At 44.1% G+C, this 25,690-nt stretch overlaps 1 protein-coding gene across 1 annotated transcript in view; it reads left to right on the forward strand.

Moving 5' to 3' along the window:
• Positions 1-25,690, forward strand: part of klhl29 (kelch like family member 29) — a 244,400-nt gene that overhangs the window by 111,849 nt on the left and 106,861 nt on the right. Inside the window, exons 4-5 of the mRNA XM_080491025.1 lie at positions 11,628-11,775; positions 14,524-15,042. Coding sequence (XP_080347151.1) covers positions 11,628-11,775; positions 14,524-15,042 — 667 coding nt within the window. The remainder of the gene's footprint in view (positions 1-11,627; positions 11,776-14,523; positions 15,043-25,690) is intronic.

Below are 25,690 nucleotides of genomic sequence, written 5' to 3' on the forward strand. Positions count from 1 at the left end.
GCGTCAACACAGATCAATATGCGGACAATCTTCCTGATGCGGTCTTAACCACCAAAGCAAGCCCATTATGCGAAGCACTCTTGTCAAAGACCCGTATAAAAGCACATACAGTGGAATATATGACAGAAAATCAATGCACTCTGATAGGGAACATCTCCCCTCCGAAGCTTATAGAGCTGTCAGGTTTCAGTCCCTCGTATTGCTCCTCACCCCCCCAACCAGAACCGTATCCCGTTCCTACAAGGGACTTAACAGCTCAACCCTGCAGACTATTTCAGATTACAAGCCCCTGTCAACAAGTGCACTGGGAACGGTGTGCCGGGTCGCGTGAGAGAAACGGGAGTTGGTATACAACGCAGATGCTGCAACCGACACCAGAAGGGCCTTTACGGACCGCCTCCAGTGCCGTCATTACCTCAGTCAGATACAGTAACGGTGGGATGGGCACACGCTCTCGGCCTGGTGAGGGACCTTTGAATAAAATCCCCTCAACATCTCACTCTAATATGAGCTGCCTCACCTGCTTTGGAATACTTTACTTTCTGTACATGCCGAAGTTCACAGTGCATTGTTCTTGCTCCAAGACGCATTTTCAATAATTGCTTGTTTTCTCAAGTGCGTGCTTTGAACATAACTATAGCCTCGAGCGAATGCAGACATCCAGAGTGGCGGTATCCAAGAAAACATTTAAACTATTAACAGCCTCTGCATTTCATTGATGTGCTCGTGTGATGTCTTCCTACATAGAGGCGTAGAGACGGAGGACTCTCAAGGTATATGGCGCCCCACATCTGTGTCGTGTGCTGCTTTTAAATTTGCCTGCAGGAACAGTTTTCAATAACACAAATCCTTCGTGTTACTGATTAATCACCAAACTGTTATCTGTGCCTATAAAAGAAAAATCATTTAACTTAACAAGCAAATAAACGGAATTGCAAAATTAAATCATTTTATAAATGCCAAAGGAAGGAAAAATTTTCCTTTAAAAAAAAAATCATTGTAGGAGTCTTTTTTGATGCAGGGTTAAAGCACTAGCTTTCACAAAAGCGACACGTTGAAGTGATCCAGAACACATCCTTGTAAGTCTTCCCGTCTCCCTGCCAATAGGACTGATAAAATAGCTTGTAAACTGTGATATATATTTTTTTCTCCCCCAAATTTGAGGATAAAATGGAGGAATTGAAGACAAATGCCGACTTGCTCAAAGAATTTCTTCTGGACACATTTGCTGTTTGTTTGATTTTGTGCAGCTATGTTGTTAGTCTGCAGTTTATCTGCAATATATGAGTTTGCTGGGGAGAGCTGGACACCTTCAAAACAGAAACCAAAGAAAAACAGAGATTGTGCGTGGACTGTAATATTGACAAGCACAGCACATTGATTTTACCTTTTGAAATACGTACTTGAAGACTGCACAGAGCTTTTTCAGCATTTATAGAAAAGTAACAAGACGGGTGTGAATCTTTTACAATTACAATGGAGATCATCGCCCATTATACACGTTTTTTTGAGTGGCATTCACTGTGGAATAAATGATTTCTCAATTCCTTGACGGTATTTCTGTAGACTTGAATGTTATAAAACAGGAGTTCAGCTGGATTGAACTGTTTGTTGTTGTTTTTCCTTTTTTTTTTAAATTCTTTTTTAGTTGCACACTTTTAAGGACACAAAACAAGCACGGAGACATCCACCACATTTTCAAAAACATCCTAATTTTACTTGTCAGTTTTAACTCGCGACACAAGAACACAGGAGATGGACCTTGAAATTACTTTTGCCATCTCTATAGAACAGCATTAGCATTTGAAAAAACAACATTAGGCCAAATCAGGAGAGGCTCATTCACAGGCGCATGAAAGGCAGCGCCAAGCCGATAAAAGAAAGGAGGAAAAAAAAGAAAATCCTGCCATAATTCAAGAGAACGTCTGTTTATCCACCTGCCGCAGTGTAGTTCATGGATATTTCTCTGCTTCTTTAGGAGACTTGGGTCTCTAATGATCCCAGCATGTCTCACCAGTGTATATCTTACCCCAAGCAGCGCGCTGTGTGGACTCCCCCCGTGTGCTCGCAGGAGCTCAGAGCTGCACTGACCACTTCATCTTGTGGGATAAAACCAGTCTTTCAGTCTCCTCTCAAACCCCAAGGGGGAAGAGGGTTGTGGGGGGGTGGGGCGGCTGGGGTAGCAGTGCTGAAGTTCTAAGACTGAAACCTCAAAGGTTAAAACGCCACCACAGGTTACACACGTTACTGCCAGAGCCATGCATTTTTGGCAAATACAGCCTCGGATAAATTATTCATATTCTGTTGTAAGAAAAAAAAGCCTTTGTATTGCCTTTTTGATTGGTGTACGGAAGAGGAATTTGTGGGATGAACAGCAGAGTGTATGGGTTACAGCCCTGAAAAACGTTTTCGAGTGAAAAGGCCAAAAACTTTCATCGCGTTCCGTGTGTCCATTCACACAACGGTGGTTGCAACTTTTTGAAAATGGCTCGGAGGTTGAGCTTTTTGAGAACGCCTCAGTAAGTGTGACGAACCGCGGTGCACAACCACAACATCCTGGCACCTCCTCTTTATGGTCTGTTCACACTCGGCAGTGGGATGTCGTTCCATTCCCACAAGTCATCCAACGTATTCGTGTTAGTCGCTCGTGTTCGGCGGGGTTGAGGTCAAGACTGCCAGCCAGAAACTTACAAGCGCAATAGCAGAGTAAGCTTTGGCAAAACTTACCGGCCACAATCCACACTCTCAGTTCAGCTGCTTATGCCACAAATGCATATGGGTAAAAGTGAGATTAACAGGCTTTGCCAACAACAGAGAATAACCTACCAAACTCAAGTTTCTTTTCTTTCTGTGCTATGTATAGAACTGGGGCACTTACTTCTTTAATTTTTGTCCTTTCACCAAGAAAGGCTTTAGTATTTTCCAAAAAAAAGAAGGGCTGATAAAATGATGCCACGGGTGGAGGCACAGTGGTAATTATATATCTTAGTGGAGCCATCAGGGGTTTTGATTTGACAGTGCTGTAATGCAGATTCTGCTGTACTCTGCTTAATATCTCTATTTTTAGAAGCCTCAGTGAAAGGTGAGAGGAACTCTTCAGCCAACTGGTATATTCGTTTCAATGTCCGGAGTTCATGCGAGTGGAGCTGATAAATTCGATCATTGTGCTGTCATCGTGCTCCGCCATAGCAAGCCTTAATTATGCACATTCACAGCAAAATACTGGCCACTGGCTGTGCCTGTATTTTCACTTTAATTACTCACACTTGTAGTCTGATTAGAGATTTTGCCTTCCGGGTGCCGAGGTGATGTAACAGCATAAAATGCTTCGGTGTGTTTATTTTAGCAGTCCAAATCCTGTGCTTGATGACGGGATATGGAGCAAAAATACTGGCTTTTTTTTTTTTTTTTCTTCTTCTTCTTTTAGTGCCATCTGGTTTGAAAGTTGCTTTTTCAGAGAGCATATTTAGGCATTTTGTCAGACCAACGCGGGCGCTGGCCTGAAAGCTAACTGTTCTGTACTTGCGGTCCCTATTGACCAAAGAGGATTTATTTATTTATTTATTTATTTATTTTTTGGCCCGGTCTTTCATCGCCCAGCAAATGTCAATAGGAGGCTCCACAGGGTAGTAGCATCCATCTAACCGGCTGTCTGCTCTGTCAGTTTTATAAGCTATATGTGTCTGCATGCATCACAGAGTGAATGTCAAATGCTTGGTTCAGTTCATCTAACGTGCTCGCTGGACAGTCTATCTTTGCACCGTAGATGTTGAGGCCATGTTTGTTGTTGTTTTTTGTTTTTTTTATCTCTTTATGGGACAAACTTGCTTCCGATAGAGATACTTTCAGCGGCATTTAACCGTTGTTTGTGAACACAGGCATTGAAGAAATGAAAGTTCTACCTTGTGAGATCACGGTCAAAGTTACAAATACTCAATGAGGGAGAAGAAGATGTAAAGGTTCCGAGGGAGAATGAAAGGTTTTCGCCAAAATGAGGTTAAATGTTTGGTCCGACAATTTTTAATACACTCTGCCCTTGATCAAAAGAAGTAAAAGCAGTGAAAGATTTAATTCAAGTTTTTCAAACCTTGCCTTTTCACACACACACACTGTACATTCTGTAACTTCGCCAAGCGAGGAGCCCAGTGCCAGCAGAAACATTCACCCTTTGTCAAGGCAATGCAGAAGTGCATTACTGTGTGTTGCACGGCCACAGAAGGTCTGCATGTCCATGGTGGTAATGAAATTCTTTTATTTGGACAATATGCTTGTTTGGTCCTTGAACATTACAGAAGTGTGAGTGTGTTTCCGCTGAATTTCCCGCCCTTTATTTGCAGATCTGCCATATGGTCATCTGCTATTTGGCCTATCTGCCAGAACATCCCTGTATTTAGCTTGCAGATTGCATGCATTGTAAAATGCATTTAGCAACTCCCCACACTGCACTCTTGGCAAAGTAGATATTGTTTCCCTTCATATTGCGATATCAATATAAATTCAATTTATTTCCTGCACTAAATGGCTGTTTGCCCAGTTGACGCTCGTTCATTACAGCTCGCACGCGCAGGTGCACACACATAAGGCCAGACAAGATGGTCATTTCATTTCAGTTTCATCCTCAGACAAGAAGCCACACGGTTGTCACCGAGTCTCAGACGCTGCTGCTGTGACAGGCAGTGGATATTTCTCTCCCCGAACACTCACCACATATCAGGCAGGGTCATGGCCTGCTGGAGACCTGTGTCTCTTAACTGTTCTGGCCAGTTCCAAAGGAGGGCAACATAGTCCCTGACAATCTCCATCGGGAGGTGTTACCATGACATTAGGAAGTCTCCACAGCTCACATGTCCAAGCACCGGCCGCCCTCTCCTAAGAAGCCTCGGCATGCTGCTTACTCCCTCAGATAAGAGAGGTTCACAGCAGCCTGGCCACTTGTGCAGGAGGAAAGAAAACACAAAGAAAAGGAGGGGTTGCAGTAGGGTTTGGAGGGCAAACGCTGCAACCTCGGTGCACTCATGGGATATTAAGCGGGGTTTGCAGCCCTGCTATTGCACTGAAGCTTGTCGGCCTCGCCCCTGCGATCACGCTTCTCTTTTCTGGAACGTGCGTGTCGAGCCAGGAGCTGTCGGAGTGTCTTAGCTGGAATTTTCAGTAGAAGCGAAGTCCGTTCCCCTTCACTCGTTTGGCCCGGGGCTGGAAATTATAGAGTCTGTATCCGTAGCCCCGTCTGTGCTACATCAATAGCATATATACCCGTCAGGCGCCCGCATTGTGTGTTTTCATTATGTTTGTCTGTTGTGATGCCGGGAGGTCAGTGTTTAGTGCTGGCGCCTGGAAGGATCCACTGTGTTTAGATTTTCAAATTTCAGTGTGCAAACTGCCAGTCACGAGCAGCCAACCACCTGTAATGGCTGACATTTGTCTTGTTTAAAGGGATATTGCCTCAATCCAGATGGTGACTATGGATATGCCTCTTCCTTAAACTGTTTTATGTCTTTAAGAAAGAGGTAGACGTTATGAACCTGTGCCAAGCACAAAAAATATGTTTCTCGGGAAAAAAACAAATAAAAAATGTTGAGACAGAATGTTTACTCCAAAGAGGGGCTGCTTTCATCAATGCGAGGTCTGGGAAAGTTTAGTATTTACTGTGAAAGGGGCAGATTGTGGCTGAGCACCTCAAATACGAGGATATATGAGACTTAAGATTACAAATATGTTTAAAGAAAATAAGTTACTATATGTCCTTGAATCAAGTTTATCAAATCAGCAGGCATGTAGTTCATAGCAAATGCTATTCATATCTGGGAATTTCTTTATTTTATTTATTAAATTACTATTCTCCTCCAGTTAACCCGTAAAACTGCAACTATTGGAGTCTGGTGCCGCATGTTGCCCTTTTGCCCACGTTATAAATAATCAGATTTTCAAGGTTTCATTTTTAAGTGTGACAGCATTTTTGAGATATTGTTTCTACTTCTTAGATCCTGACGCCCCTCTCTGCTATATTCATTCATTTTATGTGCAGAAATAATGGGAAAACACGGGGGTTACGCACTAGGTTTGTATTCACAGTGTTGCTCCAGAATTTTTCTGATACCGAGCTTGTGCAGTCACGATCATACCTGAACACCTTTTCTAATTAATTTCAACCTCGGTCAGCACAAAGGAATTTTATATCTATTATAGATTCTAATCTTTATTCATTTTTTCGGACGATTTTAGTAGTCAGTGAGGCTCGGAGGGTTTTTTTCAGTGCACACCAACGTCTTTAAACACCACAGGATATTTGTAACGCTGAAGAAATGCAAACATTTTTACCTTCCATGGTGCGGTAGATAAGTCTAATCGCGGCACCGGATCGCATTTCACAGTAAGAAAAAAGAAAAGTATCACCTCGATTCCCTGCCTGCCTCGTCAGCATGCAGCCATGACATTGAATACGCACCGTCGCTGTCTATGGCACCGCACCGTTCAGCGCGTTGGTGCTCGGCTCGTTTGTAAGATGGCTGCCAAAAATGGCGCAGTAGTGTCTTTGTTTACGTGTGCGATGCTCCGCTATGTTCCAGTCTAATAGATTGGACACAGCCGCCCCGTGGTCCGGCTCCAGCGTTCAGCACCATTATGACGGAAGTCCAGAACAAATCCACTTCACATTTAGGTGTCAGCGCCTTGTCATGGAGAGGAGATACCTTTATACAGTAAGTGAATAATGTCCGAAAGGGAATGAGGTGCGCGCTTTTGTACGCTGCTAAGCGCTCCTGGTCAGTGTCGGACCACACTTGGTTCGAGTCTGAGCACGGAGGTGGAGGGGGGGGGGGTAAAGGGGAGAGTTTTTTTTTTTTTTTTTCTTCCTCCCTCTCCATTTTAGAAAAGCTGAAAATGGTCTGTCAGAGGCAATGATACAAGGCTACGTGATGGATGGGTTTGTCTTACTCTGCCTCTCAATCTTTCACTCTTTCCTTCACTGCCGTTCTTTCCGTTTCTTTTCTCTGAGAAAAGCCATTATTTCCATCACCCTCTACATTTCAACCAAATTCACTGTATCAGTCCGTGCCTGGCCAAAGGGAAGAAAAAGCCATTCTGCTGGAGTTACATTCCATTTCCCTGCCTGCACACACTGTTTCTGATGATTTGTTCATGGCTCGGAATTACAGTGTGATATTATTTTACGGGTGCGGCCAATATAGCAAGATACGGCGGCCACTGCTGTTATTGAAATTTTGATTATGATTAAATTTGTGTACATGCATCTCCCCGGAGATAGCCGGCTCATTGTGGAGGTGGCATTGTGTTTTGGATGCATTTAAATGAAACCATAATGGCAGCTCCATGCTGGACCACCAACAGTCCACGAGCCTTCTCGGTCCATCTGTTCGGAAGAGGGAAAAAAAAATAAATAAAAAAAATTAACGGATAAACCTATCAGGGAAACAACTGCGCATTAACAGGCCTGCCTGATTACCATACCAGCTGAGTGATATCACACAACAGTGAACCTCCTCCTTGCTTGCAGTCTGTTGTTTTTATGCTCGTGAGTAAAGAGCTTCGCCATCACAAGAACACAGAATGTTAAAAGGTGGATTGTAATTAACTACAGCGTTGGGGTTTTTTTAAGCTTTTTTTTTTTTTAACCTGGAGTTTGCATGTTCTTCCTGCGTCTCTGTGGGTTCTCTAGAATGGACATGCGCGTTAGGTTATTGGGTGTTTCCAAATTGCCTGTCGCTGTGAATGTTGGGTAGCTGGATATTCAGCTGTAGAAGATTAATGGGACGCACGGACATTTGAAAAGTGCGGTATTTCCACACAACCAGAATGTGTTTGTATGAGTCGATTTAAAACCCTCCTCTCCCCATTTTTCTCTCCTCCTGTTCATTCTTTCTCCAAACCGCCTTTGCCCTTACTACAACTCTTTTTCACCCAGAGCTGTTATTAAATCTCATAGCAGTTAGTTGATTTGATCAGTGTGTGCTGTAATGTTGTTTACCCCAATGGGATCTGGGTGTTACAGACATACTCATCCCTCTCTCTCTCTCTCTCTCTCTCTCTCTCCCTCTCTCTCTCTCTCTCTCTCTCTCTCTCTCTCTTTCTTTCTTTCTCCCCCCAAGTTGAGCCGTAAAGTAATTTCTCCGGGGAAACTAAAGCTGTCTCTCTACTTGATGGCGGCGCTATATGTTCGGGCTTAGCCACACCAGCCCATATCACAAGTACAGTATAGCTACAAAGAACGGGAGCTTATGCAGAATGTCAGTGGCTGCGAGGATTTCCAGGCAGCCTTGCGTTTTTTCTTGGTGTTTTTATCGGATTGAACCAGTGCAATAACTCACCCAGCCCAGGACTGGCTCGAACAAAATGCAAAGGCAAACACAAAGCCGTGAGCAAATGCTTTCTGTTTATTTGGATGTGGATGTTGTGGATAACCCAAAGCAATCAAAGCCCAGAGCTCCGGATCACCACGAGGCCCCCTCCTATATGTACCCATGGCAGATGGCGGCCAGTAGAGAGAGAGAGAGAGGGGTGCTGTTAGGCAAAAATAACAGCATCCGCTGCTGCAGGATGGCAGAGTGCACATATAGTGACAGATGTCGGCGTGCGCTTTGTCCGAAAAATAGCTGATAGGCCTACCAGAAAAAGACTGTATCTGCTGCCCAGATGAATATATGGCAGGACAAGTATATATTTCATCCTGATTCGTCTTGATGTTTGTCTTGCCGTCTGAACCACACCGATGTGGACATGTTTGCAACCTTCAGAGGTTTGAGAGGAGGAGAGTATTCTTACAGTTTCACTGTACGTGCATATGTGAGCTGAAGTAACAGACGGATGGCGCATTCAAGTTCTGAGGAATTTATTGAGCCGATTCTTTACTGTTCGAGAATGAACAAACCTTCCACGGGCTGCTCTTAAGTTTAGATGCTTTGTGAATATTTTTAAGCACATTGGCATCAAATTTAGTGGCCATTTAACGAGCCAAATTAGTGCTTTAAAAAGTTAAACAATGATAAGACAACACAAAAAAAAAAACTTCTGTGATGTGCAGATGCTATTCTTCATTGTTGGGCCAATGCAGAAATAATAAAATTAAGCTGGGACGGTACACTTTGATTGTTTCAAAAGTTACATGCGATGTAATATTGTTCGTGTTGTAGTGTCACATTCAACACCTGCAGCATGCGGTCCATATGCAGGGATGTTGCATATGACGGAAAGAAATCCCTCCCCAGCGAGCTTGACAGCAAACACAGAATGGCTTGGCACGACTCAAAAATTATTTATCTAGCTCCCCACCTCTTCTCCAGCATGGTTTTTGTCGAGTCAGAGGAAACCATCTGCTGCCCGGTGATAATGGGTGGCCAGGGAGGAGGGGACTGGAAATAGGGAGAGCAAATAAAATTGAGAGAAAATGGCAGGCGCTGTCCCAGAACCTACAGTACCTTTCCTGCCTGCCTGCAGCAAGTCTGCCATCTTAATAAACATCCCGTCTGATACATCCTGGCTTCCGTACGTGTGTGTGTACATGTATTCTTCGCCTGCTGTGTGTGCATACACACTAATGTTTCCTGTGTGTATGTGTCGGTGTGTGTGTGTGTGTGTGTGTGTGTGTGTGTGTGTGTGTGTGTGTGTGTGTGTGTGTGTGTGTGTGTGTGTGTGTGTGTGCGTGCGTGTTTCCTATCTAACCTTGATCATTTTCGAGTCAGGATTGTTCCCGAGCGGCGCTGATACGCTGTCAGTGTGATGGCGCTGACTAAGAACCTTTTTTCTTCTCTTTTACCTGGTGCACTAAAACTGTGACAGATGGATTGTCTTTCAGCGGGAGAGCTCTTCCCTGGTATTTTTTTTTTTTTCCTCCTCTGTTTTGGGTAAATGGGTGGGAGTACTAATGAGAGAATGTTATGAGGCAGGTGCCGGGCTCAAGGAAAGTAAGAGAGTCAATGCTGCGAGTTAATGAGGAGCTGCTTGTATAGAGGGGAGAGTAAAGCTTGGTTGGAGAGGAATACAGTAAAAGCACACGGAGCGGGGGAAGAAAACACTCATTAAAACAAATAGTGGGCTATAGAAAGCAACTCCTCACCTTGAAAATGGCCAGAATGTTCTTTCCTCGAGTCTCCAGGGCTCTCAGATGGAATTGAGCGCTGAGGGCATTCTCTGAGTAAACCATTTCAGTTTTCTCTTGTCTGAAGTCGACAGGTTGAGCTGGACAAAAAGACCTGACAGCCCGTCTTCTCCCTTAAACCCAGCCGCATTCTCTCTCTCTCTCTCTCTCTCTCTCACTCCCTCTTTTGCCCCCAGCACTAGCAAACTGTCAGATAACTTTCAGTATAGATTTATCAAGCCAGTGACACTCATTGAACTTGTCTGCTGCTGTGAAGTTGTTTATTAGACAGCAGATGTTGCGTTGCTTCAGTAGCACCATGTAATATCTTCAAGTGTTCCAGGCCCCTGTGAAGCTGTGATAAATCTGTCTCGAAGCTGGGAAGGGAAATCTTTCCAGGAGCGGGATCAACCTGATATGTAAAGCCATGCATTAATTCAATGTGACTGGAATTGTTTGGATGGCAGTTTTGCCGTTGTGTGGTCAGCCGGAGCGCCGTCGGGCTTTGTCCACACAGCTGCTGGAATGCATGATGGCGTGCTTGATGAAGTGGACACCGGGTCAGGTGAGGATAATGGAATTGAGGGATAGAGGGGAGGGATGGAAGGATCAGCCAGGGGGGACACAGGAGGGGCCTGGTGACCAGGTCTTTTCTATTAACTCAGGAGGCTGGCTGGAGCAAGCAGGCGAATGAGGCTTGGCTCTGCCCTCTCCCTGCCTGGTTGTTAGACCGAGCATCCAAACTGCAGATAGGGAGAGGCGAATATTGCTCACGGGTCCAGTGGTGATTGACCCTGTGTTTTCATCAGCCTGTGCTTGCCTGATAACATTTCTTACTCCCCTACCAGAGCGAAATATTAGAGATGTGGGTGCAGAGAAAGGCTTAGGGAGCTCTTAGTTTGGTTGGGTGAAGTTGCGTCGGATTCACCCACCCAACACACACATTGTCAGCCCACTTTTCATTTTCTCCTTTGAAATTCCATTTCCTTTTTCCCTCATCCCAGCAAGAAGCCTTTACTTTATTTACTCTGTTTGTCTTATTTGATTTTTATAGTTCCATTATTTTCCTTTAGACACAATGTTTAATAAAGTACAAAATTTCATGGGAAGGATTTGAAACCTTGTTCATAATGAAAGTTATTTGTTTTGAATATACAAAAAGGGAAAGCTTGGCCTTTCTGCAAAGACTCTTAAGGCCGTGAATGGAATTTTTCCCCCTCATTCCCATTATATATAGGCTGTTATCATCACTCACTCAGCCAATTATACAACACAACTCCATCATCACGGCTCACTTTAAGACCTTAAAGAACAGTTCAGATTGCTGTGATTTCAAGCATTTTTCACTCAAACCATAAACTCTGCACTTGTATTTAAACCCTAGTTGCTGATAAAACAGTTCATGTAGTCTTTTTTTAAACGTGGTGCATTGCATTAGAGATAAACGGACACGGAGTGGCGGGGTGTTTTATTCATGGACATTTTCCTTATTCCTCTCTCATCATGCTCTAAACACATGTTGTTGATCTTGTCACAGGTCTCGGGACTGTCTCCCGGAGACAACCAGACCCCAGGACTCCTGCTTGCTCCGGGGGTGAGGTGGGGACAGACGCCCATCAACCAGCTCACACCGTGGGATACAGATGAGCCCCCTGCCAAGCAACATCGAGATGGGGAGCCCACCGGTAATGAATCAGGCACATGGCATTTACATACGCATGCAAGTGCACCTCCAGGCACATTCACACATCCACCAGTTCCACCTGATGAGTTTTACATCATCAGTATGCTTGTACATGGACCACACACCGGGGGTGTATCATTCGAGTGTGCAACACCCCACCTCAGTCCGGATACACTAGCATCCAATGCTAATGAGGCATCTTGACTGCTTTGCCCTACATAAAATACATGCTTGCCTCCACAGTATGCATACTTTACGTGTGCAATCATGCATAATGTACATCCACAAACATGAACTTTACATAAATCTGCTTAATTATGTGTATAATTACTAAATGTCAGCGTGATCTCAAATAAATTGAGATAAAGGTATAGAAAACCTGCAACTTTCACAACTTTCGCTTCAGATTTCACATCTCCGCCACCTGCACTTTGCTTCCGTTTTATTGTCCTTGTTAATGTTGTGTGGCTAACTGAGGGCTGATTTAGTCTCAATTAAATCTATAGAGTGAAACTCTGCAAGTCCTCCAAATGATCTCCACCGGGTCTAATTTTGACGTCGACCTTATTCTATTCACGCCACTTTAAATGCGCACAGAGCAAAAGTGGCACTGCACGCTGCACGGGCCCGACATTAACGAGTTAAGCCAATGTTGAAGTTTTTTGCTCTTATTGTAATGAAGTCACCCAGAATGGCTCTGCCCTAGAGCTGTTAATTTCCTCCCATTGCTCTGCTTGGCCTGTGCCTCTTGCTCATCACAAATGGGCCTCATTTAGGAATAATACTGGCATGCCGCTTGTTCCGATGGAAATTCTGGCTCAACAAATCCAGATTATAGACAGCTGCTTCTCTGCAGTAGCAAAGAATTATGATCAAAACATGTTCCAACCGCTGCTGCCTCCTTGCTCATCTCCTCTCCTAATTATAATTCACATATCTTACATATAGATGGGTTCGCGGATTAATTATTAAACAGCCCGATCAGTTACGCGAGGAATGTTTCTCAGCAGAGATCCTTCAGAAGATGGTGAGAAGCAGTTGTGATGGGAGAGTGTGGAGGTTTCACTCCCTGCCTCCCACCCTTCAGAACACAGCAGCTCCCACACCCACGCTACGACTCGGAGTAAGGCGCGAGGAGAGTGAGATGTCAGCGACCCAGCGCGCCGTCACATATGACACTCAAATCCAAAGCATAGTGTTGCATATTGATTTGTGCGCGCGCGCTATTCCAAACTGTGACTGGCGTTTGCGACGAAGCCAGCTCCTCTCCACACTTCACTGAACTGTGTTGCCAGAAAGTTCTCTGCCAACCATGCCAGAATTAATCAACGGCTCCTTTCAACAGAAACTTCATGTTGTGTCTGTTAAAGAAAGTTTGTCTTTGAAAAACTACTTTTGTTTCAACTTTAGTTTCTTTGTACAAAAATAATCTCTTCTTGATGCCACGCTTAGGCTCATGGAAACTGTTGGAGCACATAAATAAGGAATAAATTGAATTCGCTGATTAAATCCTAAGTACAAGACGAGTCGTTTTGCTAGCATTTTTAAGCAGAGGCCATACATGTGGGTCATTTTTTTGGTTGAGTTAATACAATTCTTCTTCCCTAATGGAATTAATGTTTTTGTAGAAGAAATGAACAGGATAAGGACGCAGATCTGAAGAACAGATACGTTGTGTATATGTCAAGTTCTAATCAACACCATTGCTGAATTAAAACCTCTGTTAGATGTGGAACTAATATACAAGCCCATTTGATTAGAATCCTTTATCAAGATGAGCGACAAGAGAGGGGAAATGAAATGCGGTGTTGGTGCCGATTAGCTCAATGACATGTGAATTATGAACTGAGCTGGCCTCTCCTCCGGGGTCTTCCACTCCCACCCTCTCCCTTTTCACTCTTTTCTTTTTACTGTCAGTCTTTATCTCTTTTTCTTTCCTTCCCCCACCCCATCCATCTCTGGCCAGACTATTATATCAGCAGGGTTAGTGGTATGAATAATGTGGGCCTCTTCTTCTTCTTTTTTTTTTTTAAGCTTTTTGCATGCTGTGATTTAGCCTTTGGCCCTTAAGCAGAGCAGTAGGCTATTTTTGGAGCTTGGACCATGACAGGAGGAGAGCTGGAGATGAAGGAGTAGGAGTGAGGGAGAGAGGCAGGGAGGGAGTGAGGGAGGCAGCATTCAGGTCCAATATGGCCACGGCTTCCCAGCACATCCTCAGCATGTAACGCCTCAGGGTAGAGAAATGATTGGCTCAGAGTGTCTGGGTAAACACAGACTCCTGCACAGATAATGGTGCCAAATGCCGAATGCACTGAGCATGTATGCCTTCACATTCAGACAAACCATTTGTTCGTCTTGTCGGGAAATAAATCTCTTAATCTTATTATGATATTGACTTTGGGTGCAGATCTGTATATCGCTTCAGATATTTTGTGTTTCATATGAAGTCCCGAGTCAAAAACAAACTTGGACTGAAGTGGAGCGGCACTCTGACAGCTGTGGCGTGGCGAGGAACAGATTCAAGCTGGAGTCTGTCTTCTCATGCTGTTTTCCTTCTCTATTTGATCATCTAATATCAGACTTTGAATCAGCACTCTGCCCTTGTTCAGGGATTTTTGCCCACAGCATACTAAAATGGCACAAATCAGGCTGCAGTATAGAAATATCTCGACTCTAACATCTATGATGTATAAACCGGGCATAACTTTAGTTAATACCATTATTTTCCTTCTTCTGCGTGTGCATTCAGGTCCAGCCTGGGCTCCACCGGTAGTAGCGGTAAGCCAGCCGAGCCTCCTGCCCCATACCTACGGCCTTCCTCAACCACCTTCTTTCAATCACACCGTCACAGCGCAGTCCCCCATCATCGGAGTGAGCCCGTCCATTCAGAGTTCAGTGCATCCGCAACACCCCCTCATGACCGCCCACTTTCAGCTGACGCCACAGTCCACCCAGCAGCCACCCTCCATGGTGCTGAGCATGCCCAGCCAGCCTCCGTACCCCTCAGCCCAGCCGACAGTCACGCCGTCCGCCCTCGCTGCCCAGGCGAACCAGGTGGTTCACCCCAACCATCACGGCATGATGGGCAACGGCCACTTAACCTCTCACCCCAGCCTCATCCAGCCCCCAGCCATGCACCTCACTAACGGACAGGCGGCAGCGGCCCACGGCCAGCCCACAGACAATCAAGACGCTCCAAACGGGCTCCAAATGCTGCGGACAGTCGGGAGCGGGAAATATGAGTTCAGCGACCCGGGACATCCCAAAGGTAAGCACGAACATCTTCACCTGTAGCATACCGTACAGAGAGATATTTTATTTTTTATAGGTTTGCTCTCTACAGCTGTCAAAGACTCAACCCAAACAGATCCGCTTGGTTGACAAAGTGAGCTTAGTAACGGATTCAAGGAGGGAAAGTTGTTTCGTGTTAAATCAACGTACCCTTCACTCTCTCTTTCCTGTGACCTCCCCTTATGGGGGGCTGTGTTGGAATGAAACACACAGGCTTCTGCCTGTATACCAAAGCGGCTTCGTATTCCAACAGCCATAAACAACTCTGCAAACACCCAAGCAAGACGTTAAAATACAACTTGCAACCAGAGCCAATTCACTTCAAAGCGTCTCCAAGGTCACAGAGACGGAGGTGCAGCTAAAGCAACAGAGATTTTTCTGCTCCTGAAGAGCTACAGTACGGCGTAGAGTGGATTCTTTGGAAACAAGAACATGTTGTACTGATCTCAAACTACAGTGCAGCAGCAACACCTGGTGTGTGGCACTCTGGAATCGGTTATAAATGTCTTCGGTTAACCTTTCCTCTGCTCTTAGTTGCACTACAGAAAAAGTTCCACCGCACACAAGGCGGGAAGAGCTTTCAGTGTCTACCCTCTCATCTCCCCAGAAATCTTTTGAAGCCTTGTTGACGTACGCTGCGTTCGTGAAGGTGGCTTACGGCTCCGTGCTCGGAGTCTGCGAGCCATAAATTGGTGTTTGCTTTAACCTTGGAGTTTATGACGCAGGGCGCTCGAAACAGATGTTCGCAATTCCCCGACCAATTTTCACATTTAATGAAGCTTTTAATTTAGGTTTAGATTGTTTTCTTTTTCCTGACTCATTTTGATCAATAAAATGTGTGCAAATGAACTTGTAGATTGCAAAAAAGCAATTATTTTGGGGGCTGCCTGTGATACATTGAAATGAGACTGCAGGTAGAATTGGAAATGGATAATTAGACAGGCTCGTCGGCTTGGTCCGGTCTCCATCAAATAAGAGCTTTCAACCTTCTGCTTTTGAATAGGCTGTCACAAAGCATTAACCGTTTACATGTCAAAATGTATTCTTCAAAATAAGCCAAATACATTTAATTGGAATTACATTCCTAATGCTGAAGGTTTTTAACAGGAAGGAAATTGTACTTGGTTTGTTAAAATTCTGCTGTATGTTACTCTGCTGCTGTGACTCATGCTATGATAAAGTTAATATATTCAGTTTGTATGGTAACAATTCGTCGGCTGCTGTATTTCAAAGGCAGGAGGGAAACATCATTGTGTCAATTTCTAGACATCCAACACTCGAAATCCTGTGCAGGCCTGTATGAAGGTCAAACTGCAAATAGAGGCACTTGAATCTCAGATCTCCTCGAGCATTTCATCTGGGTTTTTTTTTTTTTTCGTTTTTTTTGTCCCTGCTTGGCACTGAATAGACATTAGTAAGCATGTCATTGTGGTAATGTCAAAAGGACAGTGGGAAATAGGTAAAATGTTGAGCACCAGTAAATTAGCTGCCATTGCGTCTCTTCTGATGAGAATACTTAACTCTGCTGCTGCAATCACAACAATGTAACCCCCGACTGCAGTGCCCCTCTGAGTTATCCCAGCGCCTCTGCTCTTTCTCTCTCTAGCTCTCTTTGTGCTGTAGTATCTTCCCGTTTATGTCAGTCTTGCCATTTTGTGTTCCCTTTTTCTTTTCACACCCGTCTTCCAGCCTACTCCAACAAGTCACGAATCCCAAACAGCGGCGGGTTTAATGTATGCTGCTTTGAATCAGTTAACACTGCATACCAATGTTGTGAGAATGCCTGCTACCCTGCTGTAGTGGCATAGTGTCAAAATACAGAGGCGAAGGGGCCTTTCACATTGGGATAGTCCGGGACTCGGTTCATTGTCAAGCAGTTACAACAGTTGCTCGTTTGGGGGCGCTCTTGCCCAAAACAAACACTGACCGGAGAGGACGTCAAGAAGAAACACGGCTCATTGATTGGTCCGAACCAAAAGCAGAAGTCCTGCCGCTTTAGCCCACGGTGGCTAGGCTAATTAGCTTGTGGCTAATGGGTAGCCGCAAACAACCGCGATATGTGGTCGATAGACCAGATGTCAATGAGCGCCTTTCAAGCTACTTCTCCCTCACAACTCCACGTCTGCCCGTGAGATATTTTACAACTTTTTCTTTCTGCGTCTATTTCTTCTGAATCGTGTGGATAGCTTTGTGTGTTCACTGCCCAGAACGCATTACACACTACATGACGTCCTCTCACCCCACCCACTCGAAAGATCGTTTGTAAACGAACCGAGATCTAGCATTTCAAGGGGACCAGAGATCACGAGTTAGATCCGGTTCAGAGTTTTCACATCGCCCAAATAAAAGGGTTTCTCCCTGAAGAGAACTCTGGCCCGGCTCAAGCAGGGGAACGCGAATACACCCTTAGCTTCTGGAACCTCCAGTCTGGTGTGTTGTCTTCAACCTGCTGCAGGCAATTTCTGCTCAGGCAAATAACAGAGGAGAAGAAGCTTGTAGGGAAGCTGCTGCAGGTCATAGGTCAGTAATCTGCTGCTCTGTCATGGCGGAGGAGAGTTGGAAAATCTGATCCGGGGGTAGAAATTGAAAGTAACACACATCGGAGCTGGAGCTGCAAAAGAAACCGAAGCATTTTACAGTCAGAAAGAAAGGCCTACATATTTTATTGACATATTGGGAACTAGAGCAACTTGTCAGTAATTCTCTTCGAAGCTGGGATGCAACTTAAAATCATTTATGTGCCCTGTGATCAGAGAAAGTCAGAGCTTCCAAAAGTACTGATACCTATGTAAGAAAACCTGCATAGGTATCAATGTAGTACAGATTCTAAGTAGTTGGGGTGCACACGCGCAAATGTGTCACTGCTATATTTTTCAAAGTAGATTCATCAGTAGCAATGTCAAAAGTTCTGATTTGTATCACAGGTTTAAGTCAGAAATTAGATTGATAAATAAATTCCACCTAAAACTTTCATTTTACAAGGATTTTTTGTTAATCAGCAACTTGGAGTCTTGGTACTCAACACATCATTCAGAGGGTAGATATATATGTGTGTGTGTGTGTGTGTGTGTGTGTGTGTGTGTGTGTTTGTGTGTGTGTGTGTGTGTGTGTGTGTGTGTGTGTGTGTGTGTGTGTGTGTGTGTGTGTGTGTGTGTGTGTGTGTGTGTGTGTGTGTGTGTGTGTGTGTGTGTGTGTGTGTGTGTGTGTGTGTGTGTGTGTGTGTGTGTGTGTGTGTGTATACTGTCACAATACTACAACACAAAACGTACCAAAGCATATTTGGAACTGTAATATTCCAAATGTTTAAATAAAGACACATTTGAATTGTTTATTCAGTTTATTTCTCTGTCTTCACAAAATCGGCACTGTTTAGAGCAAATACCCGTGAAAAAGATATGTTTTGCACAGCTTCCTGGATGTCACTTCAGGGCAGCGAGTTTGGCAAATATGTTGCAGCCTCAGTTTGTGAAACACCCAACGCAACAAGCAATAAATTATGGATAAATTATGCTTCTCTATTCCAAACTGCGTTTGTTCAATGGGCTCCCCAAGCAAATCTGACAGTTTTTGGCCAGTTAATAAGTACAACCACATGCATGATGGTCTCTCAGACCTGCAAATTAGTTTGTCATAAAATGGACATGGAGAAAAACACAAATGTAACATTAGATAAAAAAAAAAAAAAACTAGATTGTGGCTGACTTGATTTATAAGTTATCTGATCATTATCACTATTTCTAGCCTAGTTTAATCTAGGCGTTACTTATTTTAGCGTTCTCCGAGTGGTCAAATAATGTTGGTTATAGTAAAATGATCCAGCCCACGTAATATAATTCTTTGTGGACTGGTTTTAACATTGCACCTAAATTAAAGAGACCGTGTGCTTGACTGAGACCCATCCAATATGGCGGCAATGCACGGGAACAGTTAGAGCAGTCTGCAATGTTTTTTTTTTTTGTTTTTTTCCATGGTTGTTGATGGTTGAGTAATGAGCCAGTTTTGAGAATGTGAAGAGCAGAAATTACACATGTGTGCAAATGGAAACATTTAAAGTAAAACATCACCAACACTTTACTCGGCTGATTATTTTACGCAAGTACAGTCACAAAGTACACACTATTAATAAGCCCTCTGATTTCTAGAATTAAAAAGTGTCTAGAGAAGAGATACTAACAAGTGATTTCAGGAGGAAGGTTCATTTTTTTTTTTTTCTATGCAAGTCTTTTTTGTATTTAGATCTTCAACAAATAAGCAGTACCTTGAATTAATCAAATCCCGGACAAGCATCTTGGATTTTTCTGGAGTCTATTATCAGAGAGCCGGTTGAAAGACTGAAGCCACTACTTAAATGTCTGTGTCAGTAGAGAAGAAAAGGCTTATGCCTCCAGACACAATGCTGGTAATAAGCACTGATGTGCAGAGAAGGTTTTGTGGCTTTTTGACGGCAACGGCCCGGGTCTTGGAGAAGCTGACAGAGCTCTTCGTTAATCCTCCCTCGGAACAGGCCGTGTGAGAGCGTGCGCACGGCCGCACGCGTGCACGCACGCCCTTGTTGGGTGTGGCTGGCCACGCGGATGTTTTGTCAGATGTCAGCCTCGCAGCCTTAAAGCCAAACACCACAGTGACAGAAATCACACTCTGTGTTTGATTTGGCTTCGCCTTCAAAGGGAGCAATTTGTCTTCGCTCTGCATCAGTGGCCACATCAACAACTGTGTGCTCCTCGCGCTGTGTCCGTGTCTATTTGTGTGTGTGTGTGTGTGTATGTGTGTGTCTGTTTACACTATATAGTCTATGTGTTTGGTGACGTAAATGTCATATGTTTGTGTGCACGAGTGTGAAGGTTCACACTGAGCAGCTTGAAGGCACTTTTAACTTCATCACCTACTGCGATACGCCAGTCACCAGGCTGTGATCTGCCTACCTGCTTTCTCCATCCACAGCAGGGCTTTTCGTAATACCTGCCTGTCATGGTGTACAAATCAAACTCCACACCTTCTTGCCAATTGTTAATTTCCTTCACACCACCCACCCTTTGCTTATCTTTTTTTTTTTTTTTCCCTTCTTCATTGTCTCCTTTGTTCCTTTCAAGTGCGGATTTTGTGAGAATCAAAACACAATTGCACTCGGCTTCTCCTCTTAAATAATCCATCCACATCTGCAGCTCAAGCCACAGCAGTCATAACTGCTTTGCACATTTTCTGAAATGAGGGAATTGAGGATGAGGGACATTGCTGTTTTAAAAGGACAGTAGAAAAGAAAAAAGGCCAGTACTCGGGAGGAGGTGAGAGTGGAAGAGATGGATACAGAGGGAGGGCGAGCATGAGAAAGTGGGAGATGCTGAGAGCCGAGTCAGTGTGTGTCTATTGACCAAGTCATTAAAATCGATAGCTGTCCTGATGAATATCAGCCAGGGGAAGCTAGTGCCGAGCTCAGCATGGACCGAGCCGCTCGCCGCAAATGTGATTGAGCACCATTTAAAGGAAAAGTCGCCACTGAAAAACACATTAATCTCATTGAGGAAGTATTTTTTCCTGCATGTTTGAGTTTGTTGCAGAAGTGAAAACTGGTATCAATGCTGGAGCCTTGAATGATGATTCAAGTATTGTTTTTGCTGTTTAAAATCCATCCATCTTTTATAACCCCTTATCTAATTTGCTGTGGACCGGTTTGCGGTCCCTCACAGAACAAACACAGACAGACAATTGGATCATTCGTACCGACTCCGTATTTGGGAGTCAACGATTTTTGGGACAGCGGGAGGAAGCAGAGAGAAAAACCCTCACGTGCTCAGGGAGAACATGGAAACTCCAACACCCAGACAATCAGGGATAGTCTTGCTGTCGCCCTTTACACACACACAGAATGAAGACTGCTGTTTGAAACAGTATTGTGGTCAAACAGGACACTGTTCCAGCAGAGGACACGTAATTTATTCAAGTAAATGTCTATAAATAGGGGGCCGCTGATTTTGAAGTGTCGGGGTCACGGAGAGATCTTTCGGGCCACCAGGCACCGTATTTAGCATGTGCTGAGGCTCTTCGTCCCTTTTGTCATGTCAAACATCATTATTACGTTTTCTTCCAGCTCACTGCACCTTTACCGGTCCTTGTCCCCCCCCCCCCCCCCCCCCCCTTTCTCTTTCTCTTTCGCACACAAAGACACACGCATACAGCAGTGGAGAAGCACAAGCTCATGCTTCAATGCACACACACACACACACATGCGGATATGAACTTCACCATCGTCGCCTACATGGAGCAGAACCGGGCCTCCTCTCTAGCCAGGAAGTTCATCTCCCAGTCAGCTCACATCAGCCGTCATCCGGAGACCGCGGTGCTCTGGAACTGCTCGTGAATGCAATTAAGATGTCTTGCTAAGTTAAGATCAGAGATTTACTTTGCTTTGGCAAGATTGGCGCATCCATCGCAGGACCAACCTTTTTCCTCTACTGGGACCATTCCGTCTCCCTTATCTGCCTCCTTCATACTTTGGCCTCAGTAAGATTTTAATTACGTGTTCACTCTTGTTTACTTTTAGGCCGAGCATATTGGCACTGGGGCATTACTGTCCACTTTCATATTGGTTCGCCGCCACATTATTGCAGAGATATTAGCTCTGAGTGAGCACATTATAGATCACCAAATTGGTGAGATAGGGGTTGTTTACAAGGCTGGGTTTTGTGCGCTGGTGCTGTTTATTCAAGAGCTAGAGTTCCTTTGTTTTCTCAAGATCCACCAGGGATGCTTAAAGGTTAGATTGGAGGTGATGTTGCCTTGTTACTGATTTATGGAATTGTTTAATGCAATAATGTTTCATGTATGGGTCCCCATTTCCTGTCGTACATCTCGGATATATTCGTCTATAGTTACAACGGACTTCAAGCATTGAGTGTTATCTGTGTTTCTAGTGATGCATAAACATATACTTTGATTTAACAACCAGTATATGACAGGCCTTTCAAACCAGTCATTATAAACACAGTCAGTTTGCGATAGCTGCACTGAGACTATTAATCATAGCAAGCACATTAATTAAGCCCTCTTCTTTCCTTTCTCTGTCTCTCTTTTACTTTGTGGCATGCACATCATTTTGACTCCATCCTCGCTGCAATTTATACAAACACACAACTTGCACTGAGAAAAAATAAACCACTGAATCTGGTGTGAGAGTTGTATTTTTTTTTATTTTTTTTTATTTTTTTTTTTTGACAGATTTAATTTTCAATATGCTGACTCAGATCAGCTTCTGTGGAGTAAGCAGTGGCAAATTAATTAAAACCACTGCGGTGTTGTGCGGGGCGATTATCTTAAAGCTATCCACATCAGGATTAGCTAAAGCAGAACTGGGCTTATTATGATTCCAAAACAGACTTAACTTAAAATGTAAAATATGTGCTTCTCCCTCCTCTCTCCCTAACCTCCTGCAATATTCCTGAACCGGGAAGTAACTCCTGTGGAACTTTAAATGGGATTCACAAGAGCGGGATGCAAATTATTAATGAGATTAAAATTTATTCCAATCACTGTGGACTCTATGCAGGTAATTCTCTTAAATGAATACATGCAATACCATGGTGATATGCTTATGAGTAACCTTGGCCCACGAGTCCATATGGGGGCTACATATTAATGATATTGACTCAAACATCTCATTTTAGAACGGCAGGAGAGGCTTGGAGACCGCTGCTCCTAAGTTGCCTTCCGACACTGTTACTTTAACTTTGCTAAGGATGGCATCCATTGAGATGTCTAACTGTTTCTCGTGCGGCTCGAGCTCTGTCTCGAGAACGAGAGTAAAAGGAGAGGGGAGGGCAGGCGAGGGGAGGGAAGGGAAGACGCGAGCTGAGCAGAGACGGCATGTCATAAGCAGAAGAAGGAAAGCTGCTCGCCCTCGTTCCTTCTCCCCGTCGTTATCGTATTTTAAAGGAGAGGAGCCCCGCCAGGAGCCCCATACATTATATTCCCCCCACAGTTAATATGAGGACAGCAGATAGCTCATTAAGATTGATCATTCCTCGTCCACCTACTCCACGCAGAATGCGGCAGCGGCTTCATTAATCATCGGGATTTCAAGATAAAGCTCAGTGGCGGCGCAGTCGCTGGACCCGAAGCCTGACAGCCCGGCTGCTACATGCATAATCACAGAGGCAGTGCAGCCAAGGAGCAGTAGCCCGGCTCCCTGCCACGCTAGAGGGGGCACCATACCACCCTCCAACCCCCCCCGACCTGCCTCATCCGTTGCAATTGTCTTATTTCTTTTCACTCGCTCCTGAAGGAACCCTCCCATGCTGTTGTCTTCCATCCTAACATCCGCCTGCTTCTCATATCCACTTCTAGTCTCTGCTTTTACTTGCACTCTTCTTTTCACCCTCTTGCCTTCATCTTGTTCTTTTTTTTTTTTTTTTTTTTCATCTTCCATATCGTCCTGCACACAGTACTTACCACCTGTTCCGTGCTCGTCTAAATTCCCTCTGTTCATTCCAGGACTCCACTGATGCTGGAGTTGTTAGCTATTCCTCTAACAGTCTTTTTTTTTTGTTTTTGAGGGGCCTGGTAATGCCTCAGTTCGCAAAGTGGCTTTGGAAAATTTCCGAAAAGTAAGGATTAAAGAGGAAAGGAGATAAAACTAAAGTGTAGTCGGCTCAGATTGCTCATTTGCATCTGACAGCTGGACCGAATGTCAGTTGGCTGTTTTTTATTTTATTTTTTTTATCTCAATCAAACTGTCTCCTTTGCCGTATTACTTAATGAAATAGTAATTTCTCCATCTTTAAAACCTTGGCTTAACTTAGTGAGAATTTTAAACGCTTAGTATTTAGTTTGAACTTTTTCTGAATCTTCATAAAAATCGATGTAGTTTGAAGTTGGTGCGCACAGAAAGTTCAAGGTCTCATACATTCTCCACCAAAGCAGTGACTACAGACAAAAGCGTCAAAACCGAGCTCAAGTGGCATTTGTATCTCGCTTCATTAACCGAGGTGAGTTTTGTGGATCAATTCGAGAAGAATACCTTGTACGAGTTTAAAGGAAGGAAGAATCGGGTCCCACCTTGCTTGCTTTGTCATTAAATCTTTACTCAAATGTCTGGAAGAGAAAAAAATAGTGATTGGATTCACAGGTGAGGGCGAAAGTTAGTTTTTCTCCACTTCAACTTATTTTTCTTACCCTTTATTGTACACCCTGTATTCAATCTTAAGCAATATGAAATATCATTCAAATGAACAGCCATAGAAAGTGCCACTTTACAGTGCTGCTTTCTGGAATCAGAAAAGTTTCTGTTGCTGTGCCCAACACCAGCTGTTTTCTTGAACAGCTTTTAGTATTTTCTTCTTTTTTTTTTCTGTAGTCATTGACTGTTTTTCTCCACTGAGCCAATAACTCACTTCTCCTTGAGAAACGAACCCTGAAGTCTGTTTCTTTCATGTTCCTCCGCCGGTTTTTACAGGTTGTCGAGGTTTTCTGTGGCTTCACTTGAGAAAAAGTAACCAAAACTCTGCATTAAACAACACATATACATCTATTAATGTGTAATCATGTAAATATGGTTTATAGCTTAGCCCCCAAAGCGCTTTACAATGTTGGTCACATTCACCCGTTTACGCACACATTCACACATCAGTGGAGGCGGCTGTTATGCATGTCGCTCAGCCCATCCACTGGGAGCAATTTGGGCTCAGTCTTACCACAACTCTTGCTCAAGGAGACTTCGACTTATGAACAGATGGAGAATCAAACCTGCAACCTGCCAACTGAGAGACAACCCGCACTTCAACTGAGCCATAGCCACAACTAATAGTAGTAATGATGGAAAATCAGTCAGTTTTCTGTTTAAAGTTAAATCTTTTGCTTAAATAAACAAATAGGTGGCAGCCACACGATGGTGTACAGGCTACAACTCAATTCTGTGCTGCATATTCAGTTAATTGATAATCAAAACCTTTACTATAGGTGAGGGTGTCTCTGCCCTATGATGGACTAGCAACTTGAACTCGTGACCTGCGTTTCACCTATTATCAGCTGGAATCCGCTTCAGCCCTGTGCAACCCCGAGTTTCCTAACGAGGACGGATGGATCCGAATGCAGAGTGCCGTAAGATGGCCGTCTTGTAATTGGTGCCTTGTAAACAAAAAAAATAATAATTTCTGCCAGGTTCTTCAAGTGGACGGCTCAAAGTGAACTCGAATCAGCTGAAATGGATGAAAAACAATGACTAAAAAGCGAGCTGGATAAATGTGCAATACAGTGGAAGCCACTGCAGCGTTGCATTTGTAATGTATATATCTATTCATAATGTCCCCCAGCTGTAGCTGCTTATCCTGAAGAGGCATGTGCATTGGATCCCATCCAAGCCGGTATTGGAACAGAGAGAGTACAGCCTGGATAGGTCAGCGTGCAATCTCAGAGCTGACACCAGAGAGACAGACAGCCATTTGCATTCATGCTAACACCTATGGATAATTTAAAGTCACCTCATTGCCGAACTTGCATGTCTTTGTTTGGACTGCAGGAAAAAGTTAGAGAAGATATTTTCAGACACGGACAGAAGCTCGAGTGAACGTATTCAGTTGTGTTGCATGAAGGAGAACTACGGTGTGGGGGGGCAAAAGCTCTGTTTGATTTTGAAT

Source organism: Lipophrys pholis, assembly GCF_963383615.2.
Source record: "Lipophrys pholis genome assembly, chromosome: 21".
Taxonomy (NCBI): Eukaryota; Metazoa; Chordata; class Actinopteri; order Blenniiformes; family Blenniidae; genus Lipophrys; species Lipophrys pholis.